The sequence below is a fragment of the Haplochromis burtoni genome, unplaced genomic scaffold (assembly GCF_018398535.1).
Source record: "Haplochromis burtoni strain Fernald_Lab_line unplaced genomic scaffold, NCSU_Asbu1 Contig_124, whole genome shotgun sequence".
Classification (NCBI taxonomy): domain Eukaryota; kingdom Metazoa; phylum Chordata; class Actinopteri; order Cichliformes; family Cichlidae; genus Haplochromis; species Haplochromis burtoni.
Window position 1 is genome coordinate 1,474,729 of NW_024582485.1, and position 20,745 is coordinate 1,495,473.

General features: G+C 38.1%; 1 protein-coding gene across 3 annotated transcripts in view; it reads left to right on the plus strand.

Annotated features, from left to right (window-relative positions):
* bbs9 (Bardet-Biedl syndrome 9) overlaps window positions 1–20,745 on the plus strand; it is a 174,094-nt gene that overhangs the window by 59,825 nt on the left and 93,524 nt on the right. For all 3 annotated transcript variants that reach the window (XM_005929500.3, XM_005929499.3, XM_042223965.1), the window contains 2 exons: window positions 576–748; window positions 937–1,089. In XM_005929500.3, the coding sequence (XP_005929562.1) occupies window positions 576–748; window positions 937–1,089 (326 nt within the window). The remainder of the gene's footprint in view (window positions 1–575; window positions 749–936; window positions 1,090–20,745) is intronic.

Genomic DNA, 20,745 nt, shown 5'->3' on the forward strand with positions numbered 1-20,745 from the left:
TTGTATTCACTGACAGCTTTCAGGAGTTAATATGAGACATTCATATTAAGATAATTCAAAAACTTTTTTATTGTTATTTTCAGGTTTTTTGTTTGTTTGTTTTTTCCTCTTTTGGATAGTGAAGCAGTGAAGATAGACACAGAGGAAAGTAGGGTGAGAAAGATAAAGAAGATATGCAGCAAAGGGCCGGGATAGGATTCGAACCCAGACCGCCACTCTTTGGCCGTGCAACATGTGGTTTTCTGCTCATCCACTGAGCTAAAGTAGCACCTGTGATTCTAAAACTGTATATCCCCTTAATCCATTTCTGGTTCTTAGAGATCTTTTTATAAGTATCACTTGTCACTGTGTCACTACTTATATTCGTTTGGTGTTTCATTCTTAACAAACTTTAGTACCAGGTGTTTAAATATATGTTCTTAGTTGCATACACATTTACACATTACACAAGGCTCAGTGGTTTAGATAGTTTTAACTATTTAAGATCTCTAACCATCTTTCGTTAGCATGTATCATCAATTATATTTTCCATATATGCATAAATATTTGATATATTTTATGTGTGTGTTTGTCAGAACGTTACCGTATTCAGAGCGACAGTTTTGAAGACATGTGGTTGGTTGTGAAGGAGCTGGTCCACAGGTTTGACCAGCATTTCTCCAAATTGGGAATCAAGGATTTCAAGAAAAGTTTCAGTGGACCTCTCCCACTGGAGGAGTACTTCCTGTCTGTAGACAAGCACTTCCAGGTACTAACACACACCGAAGCCAACCATAGGTGTAAATCCTTCATTGTCAAGGTTCAGGGATTAAAAAAGAAATGACTTAAATAGCAGTCAATTTAGTTATTATCAGTTCTGTCATCTGTCACCTTTATTTAATTTTATTAAGTTAAACCACAATTTGTCTGTTAAATATTTGTCACTTTGTCTCTTAGCTGCGTGTCAGTGCTCAGAAATATCAGGACCTGCTGTCGGAGCGAGCAGTCCAGTTCCGAGCCATCCAGCGCCGCCTGCTGACTCGGTTCAAGGACAAAACCCCAGCACCCCTGCAGAACCTTGACACGCTAATGGATGCCACTTACAGCCAGGTCAGACACATGCATTGAGGTTTGCTTTTTTGCTTGGAGTCTTAGATACCCGCACTGTCTGATGTAACTCCATACGCCAATATTAAAGAGGGAGAAGCTATTATTCAAAGAAGCCATCTGACGTAGTTCAGCATCTGTTTGGGACAACTCTGAGAAGAGACCCTCAGGCATGTGGAACAAGCACAAAGCAAGACATCTTATATGACCTCATGGTACCTTAGAAACTTCCAGGAGGGGTGGGTACAAGAAACTTTAGGGCTGGGTACTTACTGAGATTTCAGTACGGTTTAGCATGTGTTTCCCTATGTTTTTATGCTGTTTTGTGTCATCTTGAAAGCACACTCACACAAGAACGAAAGGGAGCATATGTACTTGGGAACAAAAGTATCAGCCCAGTGCCCTGTCTAAAGTGTGTGTGTGTGTGTGTCCAACTGGGTGTGAGCACACAGCTAATCACCTAAACAGAGGAAGTCTATAAATCTCCAAAATGTAGCCCTCACACTATAAATCTACACTAACACATCATCACAGTGTGTCTCTGTGTGTGCTGTGTGTATATTTGTGAGGACCAGTTGGACTATTAGCTCTCATGAGGATACTTGTGGAAGGTGAGAACATTTTGGCCAGTGCTCACATTTTGGCACCTTTAAAGGGTGTCTGGGGGTTCAGATTGGTTTCAGGGGTAGAGTTAGTATTAGATATGAGTAAGATTATATGATACTTAAGTTTTATCAAAGATGGTTACGTTGGTCAGGTATGCGAAAGGTGTCTTTTTGCTTTATTTTCTAATAGACCAGGCCTGGGCGATGTAGGGTACATGGATTTCTCAACAGGTGATTTCTTTGCAGTGGTTGAGTGTTATTTTTCAACATGTTGGCTTAGTGTTAAGATCTAATCAGGAAATGAAAGACTCTTATATTTATAGATATATAGATATTTGTGTCAATGTGACACCAGCGGCTGACAGAACTGAAGTATTTGTCACCCTGAAATGAGAACGTGTTGGCCATTCAGTTGAGATTATTCATTTTTGGGCAGGAGAAGGCTCAGTGTAAGTGAATGTCGTTTAAACTGTAGAGACACACTGGCATGTGCAGCTGAGGTCCGTATAAAGTCGATTTTAAAACAAAGCAGCTGTTCAGCTTTTGTCTCTCTCTTTGTTTAACTGTGAGGTATTGGAGGGTGGAGCAGTACTAGTGTCACCGTGATATTGCACGTATGTGTTTGTTAGACAAAGTGATGGTTGCTTGCCCCTATTGTTTATTCTAATTCTTGACTTGGCGGTCATTACTTCCACCTTCCATTAGCCTCTCGTTAACATAGCAGGGCTAGGTGACATCATCTCTTCATTAGCTGTTAAAGCTTTCAGTACATTACTGTTTGGCTTTGTGTGATCAGAGCCGCTTTCTCTGTCCAACAGCGTGCACTAACAATACCTTAATTTAATGCAAATTAACTTCCAGAGCTCTGAGAGTTTGTTGGAGCTTAATGAGCGGAAATTAATGAGCTTGTTGAAGTTCTAATTGCCATTTTAACCCAAATAAATAGTGTTCACCTTGGGTTGTCTTGACTCTTGCCAGGATAAGCAATCAGAGAGCCTGATCTAAACATGTCTGCCTTAAATGTTAATGTGTGGGTCTGCTGAATGTCTACCACCTTAACCATTTATTCAGCAGTACTTATTGTGCTCATACATCAACAGCAGCGTTTTTAGACATGCTGAAAGAGATTTTTTTAAAATCATCAGCGGGTAATTTCAGAACATTTATCTAATTTTTTTTATAACATTAAAAAATCTGGGCTATTGAAAGGGTAGGTTACTGAAATGGCATGCATGTCATGAACCCCACACTGCTCTTCACATGCTTTAAAATACCATTCATGGCACCCCTCAGCTGGATAAGTGATTTGGGGAGTAGTGTCTGATCATTTTAAGGTAATCAAAATAAATAATAATCATAAATAAATATACTGCTGCATGTGTTCACATACCTTTCTGTACTGATATGACTTCATGCTCATTCCACATGCTCAGAGCGGTTTTGTAGTAAATTTGGCTAATTAGCACATGCCTATACTGCAGTATTGTTTGGGCTCTCTGTGCTGTTGGTTGTGAAATTAAAATGATTTGATGCTTTAATAAAATGTTGTAGTTGCATAAATGCAAAAAGTGAGCCACATTAGCCCGTTTCTAGCTCGTTACTGGGCAACATGAAGACATTATAATGTGTCCTATATAATTCATTTTTGTGGATGTATATTGAATATTATTGTCATGACATTATAATCATAAAATTGATTTCATAAACTGTCATAGCTGCATAAAGCGAAAAGCAGGTCATTTTAGTGGTTGCCAGGCAGCCTGATAACATCATGACATATCACGCAGAACTAAACATTTTTTAATTTAAATTTCAAATAACTGTTGTGAAATTGTGGTTAATCGCTGTCCTTTTCTGAGCCTGGTTCTGCCAGAGGTTACTTCCTGTTAAAACAGAGTTTTTCCTTCCCACTTTTGCCAAGTGCTTGTTCAAAGGGGCTCATCTGATTGTTGGGGTTTTCTTTGTATTATTATTTGTCTTTACCTTAAAATATAAAGTGTCTTGAGGCGATTACAGCTGTGGTTTTAACATGTATATCCATGTTAAAACCACAGCTGGTGAGTAAAACTTTAGAGAGGACCTTTGATTAATTAATTGGTAATCATTAATCTGCAGGGGTTTTTTCTTTCTGTTTTTTTTTAATACGGTGAGCTCATGTAAAATTAAATAACTCTGTGTACACAGATACTTCGTTTTTAGTCACTAATTTACTCATTTTGAAAATCCGTGACAATAACAGCAACTTGACTTAAATGATCACTGTAATCAATGGTTTGTCGTGCATTGACTTGTTGCCATGCTGGAGCCGTACTTTTACTTTCACCAAGGCTTTGATAGAAAAGTATTGGTGTAACTCAAAATAACTTGTCACTTATCAAATTTAGTGAATTAATGTAATTTAAATTCATCATTTCTTTCAATTTACAGTAATGTGATGATATCACATTGTATTACTGGACATTGTTGTTTTTTGACTTTGACATGTAACCTTATAACTCTTAAGACTTCCAGGCGTTTAAATCTCCTCTCAAAAAGCCATTGGCTCACACTTTCTTTCTCTTTTTAGCTGTTTATACCGCTGAAATTTTGACTCTGCCTCCTCAAGCTAATGCGTTCTGGTGTCAATCCTGTCCATCACACTTTTTCCCTTCTCTCTCTCTCTCTCTCTCTCTCTCTCTCTCTCTCTCTCCCTTTCTGTGTCTTCCTCTCTTCCCGCCATCCAGCGGCCTGTATGCGGGAAGTTTCTGACACACTATACACTCTGTAATGTATACACACCCGCCATAATGGAGGCTATCGACGGGCTGGTCGGAAGAGTGATGAATGCATCAAATTAATAATTCATGTCAGTATTAAGAGTCATGCTGCTGATGCCAGGGCCAACTCAGCAGTTTGAATTCTGTAACTGGATGAATTTTGTGAGGATACATCATATCTTCATTTTTATTAGAAGGCTTGACAAGGACATTAGATAAGCCTTAATTTTGCTATTAATTTGGTGTTTTTATCTGTTCTTTTATTTATTTGTTTTATTTCTTTTATTCGATTTTGAATCATAGTTTCTGTTTATAGATTTAAGGGTTATGAATTCTTTTTCATTTTCTTGTCATTTCTAATCAACCAGCGTTATCTGCATGTATCCTTGTTTCTATTTTTAATTTGTCTAAAATGTATTTTTAAAGTTCTTACAGTTCAAACTTTTCTGCAACAAATAGTATTTAACAGTCATTTGGTTAAATGTAGAGTCACCTTTTGGGTTTCCATTTCAATAGTTGCAACAGTTTGCTCAGAGGCATTTCAGTGTTCTTGATGTAGGAAGGTAATATATTGTTCATGATTTTTACCAGGTCATTTAACCAGGTCAAAAGCCTACCAGGTAAAACCTTGTTGGAGTAAGAACATAAGATGTTTTGTGGAGGTTTATCCCATGAAGCTGCGGCTCCATGGGTGCATTCACACTGTTGTTAGGATGGCAAAGGAATGTGCGGCTAAACAGGAATGCTGGTGAACTAGGCACCTCTTTCATTTTGGCTCAGAGGAATGTCTGCTGGGTAAATTTTCTGCATCAATCTTGGGCAAACGAGGGGGGATTTCCCCCTCGTTAGCGGTGTGTGTCTCCACATGCAGTGGCCGGCAATCGCCGACGCGCCGTCAGAGATAAGAGGAATGAGCTCCCTGTGAGAATACTCTGTGGTCGGCTGTGCATTTATGCAGCCGAGGATAATATTTCCATTGTTCATGCTGCCTTTATGGGCCTATATTTTATTCATGAATTCCTAAGAGCTAGCAAGCCACGTCTTACTTTATGTGTGTTCGTGTAAACTTTTTCATGTGCCGAATACAGTGGCTTGATTCCAAAATACACCAAGTGCTTGAACTAGCCGAATATGATTGATGAGTTTCAGAATAGAGTAAGACCCATGAATGATTATTTTTGTGTCAGAGTGGCTCGTATAGAAGAGAAACCAGCTATGGACAAAATCCACCAGTTTGTTTGGTGGCTCCAGGAAATTTCCAGCTCTGCCCTGTGAGCGCTTCTGTCTTCTGTCCTGGTTGGAGGTGTGTTTCTCTTCCACCTCCCTCCCTGGTCCCTCCTTAAAAAGTCATCAGTCATCACATCCCCTGTATTTTACACGCTCCCCCTCTAACTGGTGTTTGATTAATTTATGGCTACTAGAGGTTTGACTGGCATCAGTGCTCCTCCTTGTAGCTACCTCATCTGCCTCTCAAATTCAAGGGAGAACTCAGGACTGTCATTCATAGAAATAAAAACTAAATCCCCTAAAACAATTTGTGGAATTGAAAGAAGAAAAAAGCCAAAGGGGACTTTTCTGTTTCCATAAATATTTTCTTCTATTTCCTCTGGAGGTGAAATTCCGCCGTTTGTTAGTATTAGTATTAGCATTAGCGTTGGGCTAACAAGCACGGCTGTCTGGGAAGTGGTGGGGGGCTCGGGAGCCAGGCCGCTCCAAGTCAAGCTGAGTCTCTCTGTAATTATGAGTTCAAACGTTGGAAGAGGGCAGCTCACTGACTGACGGCGTGACTGACAGGCCGTACACTGGCCTCGCAGGGCCCCTAATGGAGGCCTCTAGTAGACAGCAGCTTGATTTATCTGGCCCCAAATGGAGCTCTAAACATGGCTAAACACTGATCCCACTGTGGAGAACAGGACCACCGCCATAAACAGCCAGGCTTCTCACACCATGTATCTATGTGGGTGTGTATCAAAGAGTGCATGAGGAAGGTGTGTATATTTGGCCATTTGTTTGTGTACCTATATGTGTATTAATGTGTGTAATCACAATTTTGCAGATATATATTTGTGATGGAGATTGCTGGCTGTGTTTGTATGCTATGTTTCTATATAAGTTCAAACACTTTACAAGATTATACTTGCATGTTTTTCCCCCTTATTTGGCTGTGCAAAATTTCTGAAGTTGATAAATTAACAAAATAGAACCAGCGATTTAGACCAAATTCACAAAAATAAATTAAATACAGACACCAGAAATTTCCAACAGCCAATCGAAAAGAGTAACACATAAAGTCATGAAGAACTCTAACCCGACCTTCTGTTTGATATTTGTGACTCAGCATGTAATCACACATGTAATGGAGAGGTAAAGATACACATTTACCAACATTGATACAAGAATATGAACTGAAGAAAAGTAAATATCATTTGGGTGTAATGCAACTATACTCCTATTCTCTGTTACCAGGAACCACGAGGAACCAGATTGAAGTCAGTATGCTAGGGTTGGATATCAAATTTCAATGTGTTGTCCTTGAAAATTTGAAATCTATTACTTAAATCTCTGACTGATTCTTGGTAAATTTTACTTTTTTCTTGGATTAGGTACAGGACTGTGCAAAAGTTTTAGGCAGGTGTGAAAAAGTACTGTAAACAAAGAATGCTTTCAGAAATATAAATGATTGTTTATTGGCCCCAAATGTATTCTGTAAAAGGACAATGACCCCAAACATACAGCCAAAATCATTAAGAACTATCTTCAGCGTAAAGAAGAGCACAAACTACTGGAAGTGATGGTATGACCCCCATAATGCTCTGATCTCAGCATCACTGAGTGTGTGTGCGACTACATGAAGAGACAGAAGGATGTGATGAGCCTACATCCACAGAAGATCTGTGGTTAGTTCTCCAAGATGTTTGGAACAACCTATCAGCCCAGTTCCTTCAAAAACTGGGCTGATAGGTTGTTTTCCTTCAGAAGGTCTGTTTATGTGACTGTCTTATCAATGAATGGTTGTCTTTCATTCAGCTGACTGAGATTCAGTTTTCTGTACGTGATTCTGTGAGTGTGTGTGCGTGATTGGGGACGCTTGTCTCCTAGGTGTGAGATTTTGTGCACCCAAAAGAATTGATACTGTCTTGAAGGCAAAGGATGGTCACACCAAATATTGATTTGATTTAGATTTCTCTTTTGTTCATTCACTGCAATTTTTTCGATTGATGAAAATAAGTAATTAACACTTCCATTTCTGAAAGCATTCTTTGTTTACAGCATTTTTCCCTTACCTGCTAAAAACTTTTGCACAGTACTGTATTTTCAAATGTAAGTCTCACAGATTTTGCATACATTCATCTGCTTGTGTTAACAGAAAAATTGAAGAGATATATTTCTGCGAAGTTAATCTTCCATTTTGTACTAGAAAAAGTCAATTATGTAAATCAGGATTTTGAAAATCCTGAAACAAGCTATTAAAGTTGCTGCTTTGTTAATGAAACCTATACATCATAAGCATGCTTTATGATGAAGCTCTCAGATCTGTCTTTATGTACTCCTTTCATCTGTCTTCCGTGTATCTATACATGAACTCTTCTCTTAGATGACGGTGATGTGTTAACACATTAACAAGGAGAGGTAGAATATGTGTATTTCTCTGATGTAACTGGCAGCCTCTTAGTTCACGTGTGTGTTTTTACGTATGAGATTAAAGGGACGATGGGAGTCGATAAACTTCCACTTCCTCTCTCTTTCTCTGTCTCACTCTTAATAATTTTATTCCCCCAGGAGATATTTGTCCCCATGAACACACAGATTTAAACTCATTAGATGTCTTCTCTCACCCTCACACACACACATACACTGAGACCCATCTGTGGAGCACAGAGGGGCGGTCGTGGACTGGTTTGTTTTTCTTCAGAAAACTGTTTTCCTTCAGAAGGTCTGTTTATGTGACTGTCTTATCAATGAATGGTTGTCTTTCATTCAGCTGACTGAGATTCAGTTTTCTGTACGTGATTCTGTGAGTGTGTGTGCGTGATTGGGGACGCTTGTCTCCTAGGTGTGAGATTTTGTCTTTTTTTTTAATTTTTAGGGGGAGTCTTAGCAAAGCCTACTTTATCTCCAGGTACACACAGACACACCTGCATATAGACTGTTAGAGCCTCCGGGTGAAGATTCCAGGTGATGGCCTGCAGGCAGGTAGTCAGCCCAATAAGAAAGAGAAAGTTATTTTTAGCCGTTGTTTAACTCCTGTCCTTTCATGATCTAACTTTATTATCTTGAATGCATTTGCTTTACATCTTTAGAATTAAACCTGAGCAGCTAGAACATCTTGGTTAATATTTTCATATAAACAGTAAAGAAAATGTGCAAGCTGCATCGCTTTATCTTAGAGAGAATAATCTATACCGTTCCAATCAGCTCTGAGGAACTTTATAGTATCTTTGAGCTCACAGTTGTGGTTTTGCGGCCTGGATCATTAGCGTTTTGGTTTACTCTCATTCTGATCATGAGCATAGTTTTCAACCACATAAGGAAACTGTTTCCTGCACAAAATCCCTAAAAACCCCTTTGTATGCAACCTGCCCATCACCATTTGGCAGACAGACAGCATTAGCAACTAGCTGATAAACATGAAGCATGTGGTTTCTGAAAAGTCTGATATTTTTTTTCCACAAATGAATGTTAAAGATTCCCCGTGTGCTGTCTGCTCAGTATAAACAAGCGTTTTCTCTCCTAAAATGTTTGCCAGCTATACCATATGTGGCGTTGCATGTGTGTAAGGTTTAAAGCTGGCTGTCCACTTTTTTTGTGGTCCATTCTCATAGCATTGCATATGTTTCTGTTACACTGTTACCTCTTCTAGTTTTGCTTTTAATTGCTTTGTCTGCTCTCCAACTTTGATTAGTCATGAACAAACAAATTGGATTATTTTGTCAGCTTTTTTCAATTATTTTTGATTCAGATAGGCCTTCCATTTAATTCCAGGTAGCACTAGCTCATCATTGAGTGTGTGTAAAGTTAAAATGTTTCAGATTAACTGTTTAAAGCCTGGTCATATCAGCAGGATCAGATAAATGTTTGTGATGAAGCTTTGCTTCCCAGCCCAAAACAAATGTGCCCTGCCCTGACCACCACGTGGATTTGGTCCAAGTCTGGCTCTAATTTCTTATTCCCTCAGGCTTGATCAGGTCGAGTTTCATTTTATTTATCTTCCCAAGATTTTAATCAGGTTCGGGCTCATTAAATGCTGCAGTGGTTTGGGTGGGATAACGCACAATCCACATCGGTTCCACTCGGCCACATTTTTGGACCCAGCATACGCTGCTGTATGAAAGTCATGTAAAAGAAAAGAAAACACTGAGGGAGGAAGAGAAAAGTGAGAATGAAACATCTGTACTGTTCTTTATCAGAGAGGCATAGATGACCTGCCAAAGGATTTCCTCATAGATGTGGTTGAACTGGAAGAGACTTTATTATTAACATGTGGATATGGTCAATGGTGGGAGGGGTGAGAGACTGTCAGGGAGGGGATCAAGAGGGTGAAATTCATACAGGAATGAATGGAAGAAATGTAGAGATGAAAAGGCAAACACAAGAAGGATGTAGAATTTAATAAAAACTGAGAATTGTGATATGCCAAATGTGAAACCATAGCAAGTCATGGACTGAAGATACTGAAATATGGAGGAAAGAATACAGACAAGTGCATAAAAACATATAATTTAGAAATTACCTTATGACATCTATGTGTATACTGCAGATTCATGCAGGGAAAGCAAAGTATCCATTTTACTCCGATTTAGGATCTTCTGAGGCCCCAGCTACGTTATTATTAATAGCCTGCTACATAACTATTGAAACAAATGAGCCTGCTCAAACTCTTCTAATGGTTTTGAGCTTTTTTTCCTTTTGTTCCTCCTATCAGTGGGTTTCCATGCTGTGTAACAGCAGAAGCCCTCCTGAATTTGCACCAAAAATGCAAAATGCCTGCTTACTTTGTAATGGCTAACACAGGCTCTATAACTCTTGTGAGGAAATAGTTGGCAAAAATCGCAGAGATGCATTTGTATGTTGGACTCTTTAATTTACAGGCTATGAAAGTAGCAGGCTTACATGGGATTAAAATCACAGATGCAATTTGTATAAATTACTACAGGTAATCCTAGTCACAGGGATTATGATGCAGTTTATTTTTTTTAAACAGTGGAAATACAGCATTTCTATTTAAATAACTTTTGTGAGGATGCAAAAAAATGATGCAGAAATGAGTCAGAAATGTAAACTATGTAGAAAGATCAAACTAAAGAGACATATGCAATGAAGATAGAACAGAGATTGAAGTCACATAAAAATAAATTAGGCGGATGGAGGGAGAGTCGTAAACCATCTCCTCTCCCCCGCCTTTCCTTCTATCCTGTCCTCTGATCCCACAGCTGACGGAATCAAAGAACAGATCTGAGTTTTATTGTCTTTTTCCCATTCATCTGCTTTCATCTGTCTACTGTCTGTCCTGCAAATGACAGAGTTATACAATCTTTCCGTCATGCCACAAAGGGACAGACTAAAGAGGAAAAGAGCAGCGAAAGTTTACAGAGTGTAAGGAAAGAGGGTGAAATTTGAATTTATTATGTCTAGGAAGTTTGGCACTAGTAACAAAAATAGTAGAAGAACTAGGAAATGAAGTAAGCACAGGAGAAAACAATGAAATGCTACATTGGAAGGACAAAGAAATAATTAAAAAAAGCACAAGATTTAACTGTATGATGAAGAGATTTTCATCAGTGCGATCTCACCCTGCTTCTGATATTGGGCTTACTGGTAGAATATTAAAAGGTTTTAACTATATAGAAAGGCTTCTCACTGTGCTTACCACATCATTTCTCATTGTGTTCTGTTGCTGAGCACCAAGCTGAGATTTAATAAGTCATCCACGTTGGAAAGCTGTCATGCTGGGAAGAGATTAGAGAGGCAGAGATTACAGACTGAAGGCTTTTTTCCCCCCTGTGGCTTTAATTAAACACACTGATAGTTCAGTGGCATGGGCCCAGCTCTGATTTTACACTCTGATACTGGACACTGACTTCAGAAATCTTCTTCAATGCGAGTGAGACGTGGCACACTGCTAATTGTCTCTGCGGTCAAAGGTCAATTTTGGTCTTGTGTCATGGTTTCATAAGTTCCCACCTCATTTCTCTGGCACAAGAGTTTGAACTGCAACATATAAAACCACAGCAGGGTGCTGTTTACATTCTGCTTTGGTCTTTGGAAGCTGTTGTTTAGCCAAAGAGTAAATGAAATCAGCTTTGCAGCTCACAACAAAATGTGTGCAGTTTTATGTTGTCGACCACAAACTGTAAACTTATGCTTTCAGTGATGTTATGAGTAAAAAGATTGCAGTTGAGTGGTGATTGAAAATGTCCATTTGTGCTTTGTGGTCTGAACTAGTGGCAAACTACACAGAGAAAGGGCTGTTCCATTAAAAAACATTCTCCAAGAAAAAAAAATACAAGAAAAATAAAGTAGTAGGTTTATTTGACAAACAACAAGGTGTTGTTAATCAAATGTGCTTCATTAAGTTTTGGCAGTTTGCATTTCATTCAGGTTTGTGTCAACACAAATCAACAATCTTTGCGCCAATGAATTCACCCCAAAATCAGACCTTCCAAAACCCCAAGCATTACATCTCAAAATGCACAGTTCTCAGTTAACATGGTAAATGTTAACATTCAAGACAGTACAATTAGAAAAAGACTGAGCAAGTATAGCATGTTTGGTGAGGTTGCAAGAAAAAAGTCTCGTCTTTGTAAAAAGAACGTGGCTTTGGTTTCAAATTGTGATCTGAACGAACCACAAGACTTCTGGAACAACATCCTTTGGACAGAGAAGGCAAAGTGAAGATGTTTAATGTTTGGCAGTGCATACCAGCACAAATTCTCAATAGTAACTGTTAAGCAAGGTGGTGGAAGGGTGATGATTTGGGCTTGTCCTGTTGTATGATCCAAACAAAACAACAGGACCATTATCCTGAGCACACCAGCAAATCTACATCAGAATGGTTGAAACAGAAAACACAACTTCAACCCTATGGAAATGTTGCTGTGGGACCTTAGTAGAGCTGTGTATGAACAAATGCCCAAAAACTTAAATGACGTAAAGCAAAGTTGTAAAGAAGAGTGGGTCAAAATTTCTCCACAATGATGTGAGAGACTGATAAAGTCATACAGAAAATAATTCCTTGTTCCTTGGTTCTACAAGGTATTGAATCATCGGGTGTGATTAGTTTTTGCATTGCTGTGAAAACTTTCTTTTTCATATACAGGCAGGCACAGACTTGCCGATACACTATATCTACACGACAGGAAATTTGCCACATGGATCTGATTTTTCATGAATAAATTCCTGTTCATTAAGGAAATGCCATTGCAGTAATGATCCCTGCATGTGCGTATGTCTTTACATGATTCAATTAGCTGTGAATAGAGTGCGTATGGAACAATGATATCCTCTGCATATATGGAGACCATATGCAAAAAAGGGACAAGCTGGCAGTCTGTTGAATTATAATAGAGTGGAACAATATACGCAGACTGCATCCAAAGCTGTAACTAATGGATTCTGAACATAACATGAAAACATTTGTGCGTGTGTTTGTCTCCGGTTTTCAAGCAGAAACAGTAACAAGTATGACTATATATAAAGAAGGGTAATTTCCAGGTGACATCTGTTTTTTTTTTTAGATATAAACTAATATTGAGCAGCTTTTTAGATTTTATTTTGACTCTTGACTCACTAGATGTTATAGGTTGCTTTTGTTTTTAATGTTGCTGATACATATTTATTACAATACAATTTGAATATTGCTGATTACTTTATAAAGACCGCAAAAGCTGATGAATAAAAAGATGAATTTCATTGGCAAGCTACACCATGCAGAACAGTTGCCTTTTGCTAGCAAATGAAGGGTCAGTAGAGACGGTCAGATAAGCCAAAATACGTGTCCTAGTAACAACTGATAGTTGTTGATCTTCTGGCACTATTTCATTACTTGGTGGAGGAGATGTTCATATTTCTGTTCTGTTAAATAGAACTTCTCCACGCTCAGTCTTGAAGAAGGAGGTGATAATATGCTTATGAAAACCATTGTGTAGAGCAGTCAAACTAAACGGTGTATGAAATCAGTGCTGCATTTTGTGGTTTGGCAGTGTAATGTTGTACTAGACATTTTCGTGTCATGAAAAATGCTAGAAAACCTGCATTTGCGTTCGTAAAACAGCTGTATCAGTGATCAGCGAGTGACTCTACCTCTAATAGAACCGAATGTGAGAGGGAGAGAAAAAACTGTAATGGGATCATGCTTTATCAGTCCTTGAGAGTATTGCGCACTAAAACTGTAAGCTCGGACATGCAATTACCACTTTGCTTTCTGAACCGTGCTGTTATGTGCTCCTATAATTTATCCTGACTTTGGTTTACAGTTAGTTGGACAGTTAAAGACAACAGTAGGTTTGTAAAACTTGGATTGCCATGCTTTTTCTTTTTTTTTTTTTGCTTTGTGTAGAATGATGCAGAAAGAATAAGTAACACCAGAGGCTCCTTTACTAATGATTTGATCCATTAACCATTGAAGTAGCAAACTGGTGGCAATAAATAGAAGAAATGTCTGTACATTCTATTCTTTATGCCATTAAAACACGTGTGTGTGACCTTACTTGACTGATCACCTCACAAGTTCACTTTCTCCAAAGTCAACATGTCTGTGTCTGCATGTTGTGTATGTGCGTTTGTTTCTTCCGCCTCCCAAACAATGGCTGATTTATAAGATTACACATATTTACTCTGTAATCAGTGTGTGTGTGTGTGTGTGTGTATGTGTGTGTAGTAAAAGAGAGTGTGGTGGCCGTGTGACGCCAAGCTGAGGATATTTATCTTGTTGCAGTGAATTCCCAGAGTTCTCCTCATTTTTTTCGTCTCTGTCTCGCTCCCTCACTCACTTCTCCCTCTTTTTTCCCCCCTCCCTTGCCTCCTTCAAAGGAAGCCATTGAGAGAAAAGCAAACAGACATGGTGGGGGCAGCACACACACACACACTCAGGTATATACACAGCAATGCCAAGAGTGTGTTTTTAGTTGCAAATTATTTAGTGTGGTTTTTGGAGTTTGTGCAGTTTGTGCAAATGTGAGTGTGTGTGGACTTTTATAATTATGGAAGTGTGTTGCGTGTCCATGGTTAAGTGTGTGTGGAGCTCACATTACAAAGCTACAAGTGCGTTTGATTGGATTAACAATTAAAGCAAACGTGGACTGTGTTATCACTGCTAGTATCACTGTTGCATTAACGCTGATCTCATTTGCTCTGCATTAACTTTGTTAGCGTTCAGTGAGCTTTTGTTTTTCACAGTTATAGGATTTTGGAATTTTGATGCAGCTTGCCACAGCTCTTTAGCCCCAAATTAGTGTCGTTTTCACTGGGACCACAACCAAAACCATCACCTCAGACCTGGCGCTGTGTGTGTGTGTTTGTTGGCTTCTCAGGTCTCTCTGGTCTGGACTGCATCAAGTGTGTGGTTCAGTGTTGGACCAGGGGACGCTGTATGAACATGTTGTGTTACTAAGTTTGTGTAAAGGAATATGCACGTATGAACTGACATAATTAGTAAATTTTGTTATTAAATATTATATTCTTCATAACCTTGGAAACAAATTAAGATTTAGTCATTAAAAAAAGTTAACAACAGAGTTACAACAAAAACTAAAGGAAGAACTACGGCTTTACAATTCTATTTTAAATTACAAATATATATAAATACTGCTGTACTATTGACTGTCAAGTTACATATTACATATAATATAAATATATATTAAGATTATGTGGATTTTTAGTGTAATATTTGCACATTGTGTTAAAGTAGAAGAGAAAAATAGTGACTTGTAGCTGTTAAAGAGACATTAACTCTGTGTTCATGTATTAAATGATTGATTTAGACTGAATAATATCAACGTATTAATGTATAACACTAAACAATATTATTATATACAACTAACATAGGATTTCACAGCTTTATAGTGACCTAACATTTGAATGATTTACAGTCAGTATTCTTACAAAAACAAAAAACACTTTGCACCTGTAAAATCATTTTCCACTCACAATGCAAAAAAATTTGGCATTTCCAAATACTGTGCTGGCCAAGTGCTCATAAGCCCTCCAAGCTAGGCATTTTCAGTTTTCAGTTGGCAAAAAAATAAGCTTTACTGGACCTTCAAAGCTGCAGATTCAAAAACCTAAAAAACACATCTGCAGTTGACTGGCTGATTCTAAACCAATTTCTGTGGATTGTCTTTTTAATTTCTTTTTAAATTTTTTACAGTCACGGTCTCCGAGCTATTGAATGAGTAACTAGCAAGCGTAATCACTTAGATCATTCCCATCGGTTCAGTGGTCTAGTCATAGAGAGTCCGGGGAAAATCACGCAAACTTGAAATTATTGCAAATATTTGTCCCACAAATCCCATAAGCCACTCAGACAAACGCAAACTGTCCATTCAAATCATACATACAGCAATGATAATGAATGTATCTACGTGTTTAAACAGAGAAGTGCTACATATTTGGTATGTTCCTGTGGTATTATAACAAGCTTGAGAAAATTACATTTAATTTGACATAATATTTTTTAGTCTGGTAACTGACACTCATCAAAAGGGGTTTTTGGGGTCAGTTTATACTTCACTGCCATAACAAGAAACTCAAACAGCCCCAAAAGGACATCCTTTTGTATTCTGCTTCCAGCACAAGTATGACATGTCAACCACAAGATTCGGGATTATGTAAATAGTTTGGAATTGAATTATGTGTTTTGGAAAGAATGTTAAATATCTGAAGGCAAAATGCCTGCTGCAGTCACTGTGGTTCAGGGTGTGTTAAGTTAACAACATGCATGTTGTACAAATAAGTGTATACATTTCTTGATATTATGTTGCATTATATATAATTTCCACATTACATCTATTTTCCGCTATATAATATCAGTCATCACAGAAGGTTTTTTTTTCTTAAGTGGGAACATAGCTCTGCTGCTTTAATTCATTTGAACTAAATCATATATCTCTTGTCATTTGACATAATTTTTTGCTGAAGTTAATTACAACATGGCTCATGTAAAGTATGAGAATTGCCACTCCCTTCTCATTGTGAAACAACTGTAGTAAAATATTTTAATTAACATTATTATTTATAACGCTTTACATTTTTTTATAATGAAAGTTTTACTTCCCTTATTTTACTACATCTAAGAAATTTAATAAACAGCTTTGTTAAAGTGGCAGTTGGACAGCAGGCGCAGAGACCTGTCAACGATATGTACCAACTGTTGACTAGCAACCCACCAAAGGAGTAGCATCTTTAATGTCTCAACAACAAGGCCAGGATTTTTCACTATTGAAGCACAAGCATACTCATCTCAGATCAGCTTTTTTGTCGTATTAAAATTATTGCTCTTTGTCGAGACCTTCTCTGAACATGTGTGACTTATATGCAGTCTGACGCTGGGATTGGGAATGTATCAGTCAGCTCTTTAGCTTTTCATTCTTGATCAGCAAAATATCCCGTCTGTGTGTCATATTGAATTTAAAGTCAAGTTAAAATATCAATGACAGATCATCCAGACTGAATACGATCATGCAGCAGAACGCCTGCTGGACACACAGCTGGACACACATCTGGTTCTGCATGTGTGTTTTTGTGTGTGTGAGATCACGTGCACATGGGCTTTCAAACTTGATGCACATGTTCATGTTTACAAATGTGGTTGCGCATCAATACTCGTGTGTAAGTACGTCCGCATTCATGCAAACAACCTGACGCGTGTTTGTGCGCCGTATGCGTGTGCACATGTGCAGCCTGGGAGGTTAGTGTGAACTGTTAATGACAGGCCACTGTGTGTGTATGCATGTGTGTGCCTGTATTGTATGTGTGTGTGTAATGAGTAGAGAGAAAGGTTTTGTGTGATTATAGGGCTCCTCTTAGGACCAGAGAGACTAAATATGGCTTCAGACTAAACACTGTCCCCCTCCACACACACACACATGCTCACACACCACACCACAGACCACATACACATTGGCAACATACAGCACATATGAAGAGAAAAGTCTGAAAATAACTTGAAGATATTTTTATGATCAGACAGGACAGGAGTTATCTTCATCCTGTGTGTTTCTGTGTTCCTCTAAGTGTGTTAAAATAAATCTAAACTACAAATTATTGAAGTCCAGTAGTAAGTTGTCATGTGGCTTCTTCATGTTCATTTTGTAATTGCAGCTTAGACAATTATAGTTGGACATTAAAAGCTTTGACTTCAGAAAGCAGTATCCATTTGAAGAAAAGCTTGAAACTTATAGCTTAAAATATTTGTTAACAAATTTATATTTACAACGCTTTATACATTTTCGCAATATAGTTTAAGGGCCGTTAAAGGGCAGGGGGAATTCAACTCATGATGGCAGCTTTAGGTTTTTCAGCTGTTATGTTGTGACTCAACCTAAATTGATGACATTTGGAAAACTGGTGCTTAATGGAGCTGTAGATGGTTGTTTTGAGGTCTGGATAAAAACAGTAGTACAGTAGGTGTACAGTAGATGGCTGCTGGGAAACAGGGCTTACTTTTCACTTAAAATTCAAAACTAAAAGTTTAAACAAACAAAACAGAAAAACAACAAATGAAAAATTAGGAAACAAAAAAGTCAAATGTTTCAGATTTCTTTATGTGTTGTTCTTAATTATATTCCTCTTTTGCTGTATTTGTCCTTTCATATTACACGTGCTTTTATTGGATGACAGGGCTGCTCTGCAAGGAGCCCAGTTTAACATCCAGTCTTTTTTACTATGGAGCCATGCAGTTGAATTATGTGCAAATGTGGTTTGGCATTGTCTTGCTGAAGCAAACACAGTCCTTCCAAAAATTTTATATATATCATCTGAATAGCAGTCATAGCAGTGCCCTGGCCTTCAAAGATGCACGTGTCACGCATGCTTTGTGTCCCCTACACTCGTGTAACACTGAGAATGCTGATTTTTGAACAACAAACTGATAACAAACTGGAATAGTACTCCTTATTTATGGACTTCAAATATTTCAGTTTTACGACTTCAGTATAGTTTCTCTATTGGTCCCAGTCTAATTTAAACTTAAAATTATTGGACTGACAGAAATGAAATCACCTACAGTTTTGTTAATTGATTAGGATTGCTTAAGATTTGTATTATGACAGGAAAATGTAAAGGAAACCAGAGGAACAAAAAGATTAGATTATCTTGGTGCGCCCCTTTTTTGGTGACTTTTAACTATTTTCTCACATTTCATAATCCAGTGGATTTGTTAAAAATTAAGTAGAGGTCTTGCATAACCATCCACCTTGAAAGTGGACATCATCATCTATTATGGTGTCTTGGAAGAACTTCTCAGTTATGTAAAAGATGATTAATAGAGCTTTAAAAGGAAACAGAATGGTCTGTGTCAGTGAGACTCAATAGATTTCACCAAACACAACTTTAATGTCTCGTTTTGCTGCAGAGTGTTGTGCTCTTTGGTCTGTTTTAACACATTTGAATTAAATAATTTTATTGTAGTGCATAGTAAATATTTGATTTTACTTTTGAGCAGCTGAGAGTCAGACTGTGAGAAAATATGTGTGAGGCCTGTGTTTTCTTGCACCACTGAACTCTCAGTCGGGCTGGTAGAGTTCATATATTTTTTGGCTTTTGAGGAAGGTTTAAAGCCATACATACGCACAGACGCACGCAGAGACGCACGCACACACACGCGCACGCACACACACACACACACACACACACTGCATTTGCAGCTGTTTTGGTGAAATGGGCCCTTGCGTTAAGTCACATCACATGCTATTAATACAGTCTCGCTAACAGCGTGCGTTGCATGTGTGCATGCAGGTCTCTTCGGGAAAATGTCTGAATTTCGTGTGGGGACCATATATGTGCGTGCGTGCTTCAGTGTGAATTGTTTTAAGTACCTTGCTTTATGGCACGAGTGTCTCAGTATATCTGTTTGAACTCTGACCTCAACCACACTTCCAAACAGCTGTGCCTGCCCTCTTTATTAGGTGTGTGTGGCTGTCAGTGTGTGTATTATATTCATGTGTGCGTTAGTTCTACGCCCTCCGTCTCCACTTTCTCCCTTTCTTTCACCTGGGCTGACCTCCTCATTCAGACAATGTGATGTCACATCCAGATGTTTCCAGCTTTTCCAGTGTGCTTTCATTACAGACACATTTTCTGTGATATAAAAACATGAACCATTGTTTAGTTAATGATTGAATCCAGCTTTTTCTCAACTCTCTACTGTTAGTACTGCTGATGCAGTCTGGATGAAACAATATCAGTTGTTTTCTTAAAGGCACATTTGGAAATGTTGGGAAACGCAAGTGGGGGAAAAAAGTGTTGTAGATATTGTGCATAAGTGAACTGATCAAACATTTACAAGTTTGATATATTAGATCTAACAAGAGGTTATTGCAGGCAGAAGGTTGTGAAATTTGATAAATCCTCAGAGATTATTTCACGAATATAGCAAACTTTGACGCCTTTATGGCATGTTTTTTTTGGTGTGTGTGTCAAGTAAGAACATTTTATATCATACATATGCTTTTCATTAGTTAGAAAGAGACTCAGTTTGTCATGAAAATGTTCATATGTATTTTTGTAAGGTCTTAGTGTTATGGCTTTTGATTTACAGTTTGCATGAAAACATAAATAAAACGCCTCTCACGTAGTTGCCCTTTTGTTGACTTTCTAGTAAAAGTCATTTACAGTATACTCAGGTGTTATTTAAAACTCATCGATGCTTATTATTTTAAAACCTTCTCATTTGACATTAACACTTTTGTTTGGTAAGTATCACAACTCATGTTGCTTAAGACCTTTGGGTTTCAGTCAAACACAAAAAAATGTCTGATGGTATGTAGCATGTAAAACATGTAGTTAGTGTGTAGGTGAGCACACATGACATCATTCATTTAAGTGTCACTCAAAGACAATGCATCACCTCCTATTGTAATTTAAAGATCAGTTTTATTATTTTCTAACTAATAGTTATTAGGCTTTTAGTCTTAAGTTTACCGCAGCATGTATTATTATTTATCCAGGATTGTCTTTGGTTCAGTTATCCAGTTGTGGAGTTTTTGACACATGTCTGCCTTCTCTTGGATATCTAAAAATGTTGTTCAAAGCATCCATCCATTCGCTTCCGCTTATCCTTTCCAGGGTCGGGGGCGGCTGGA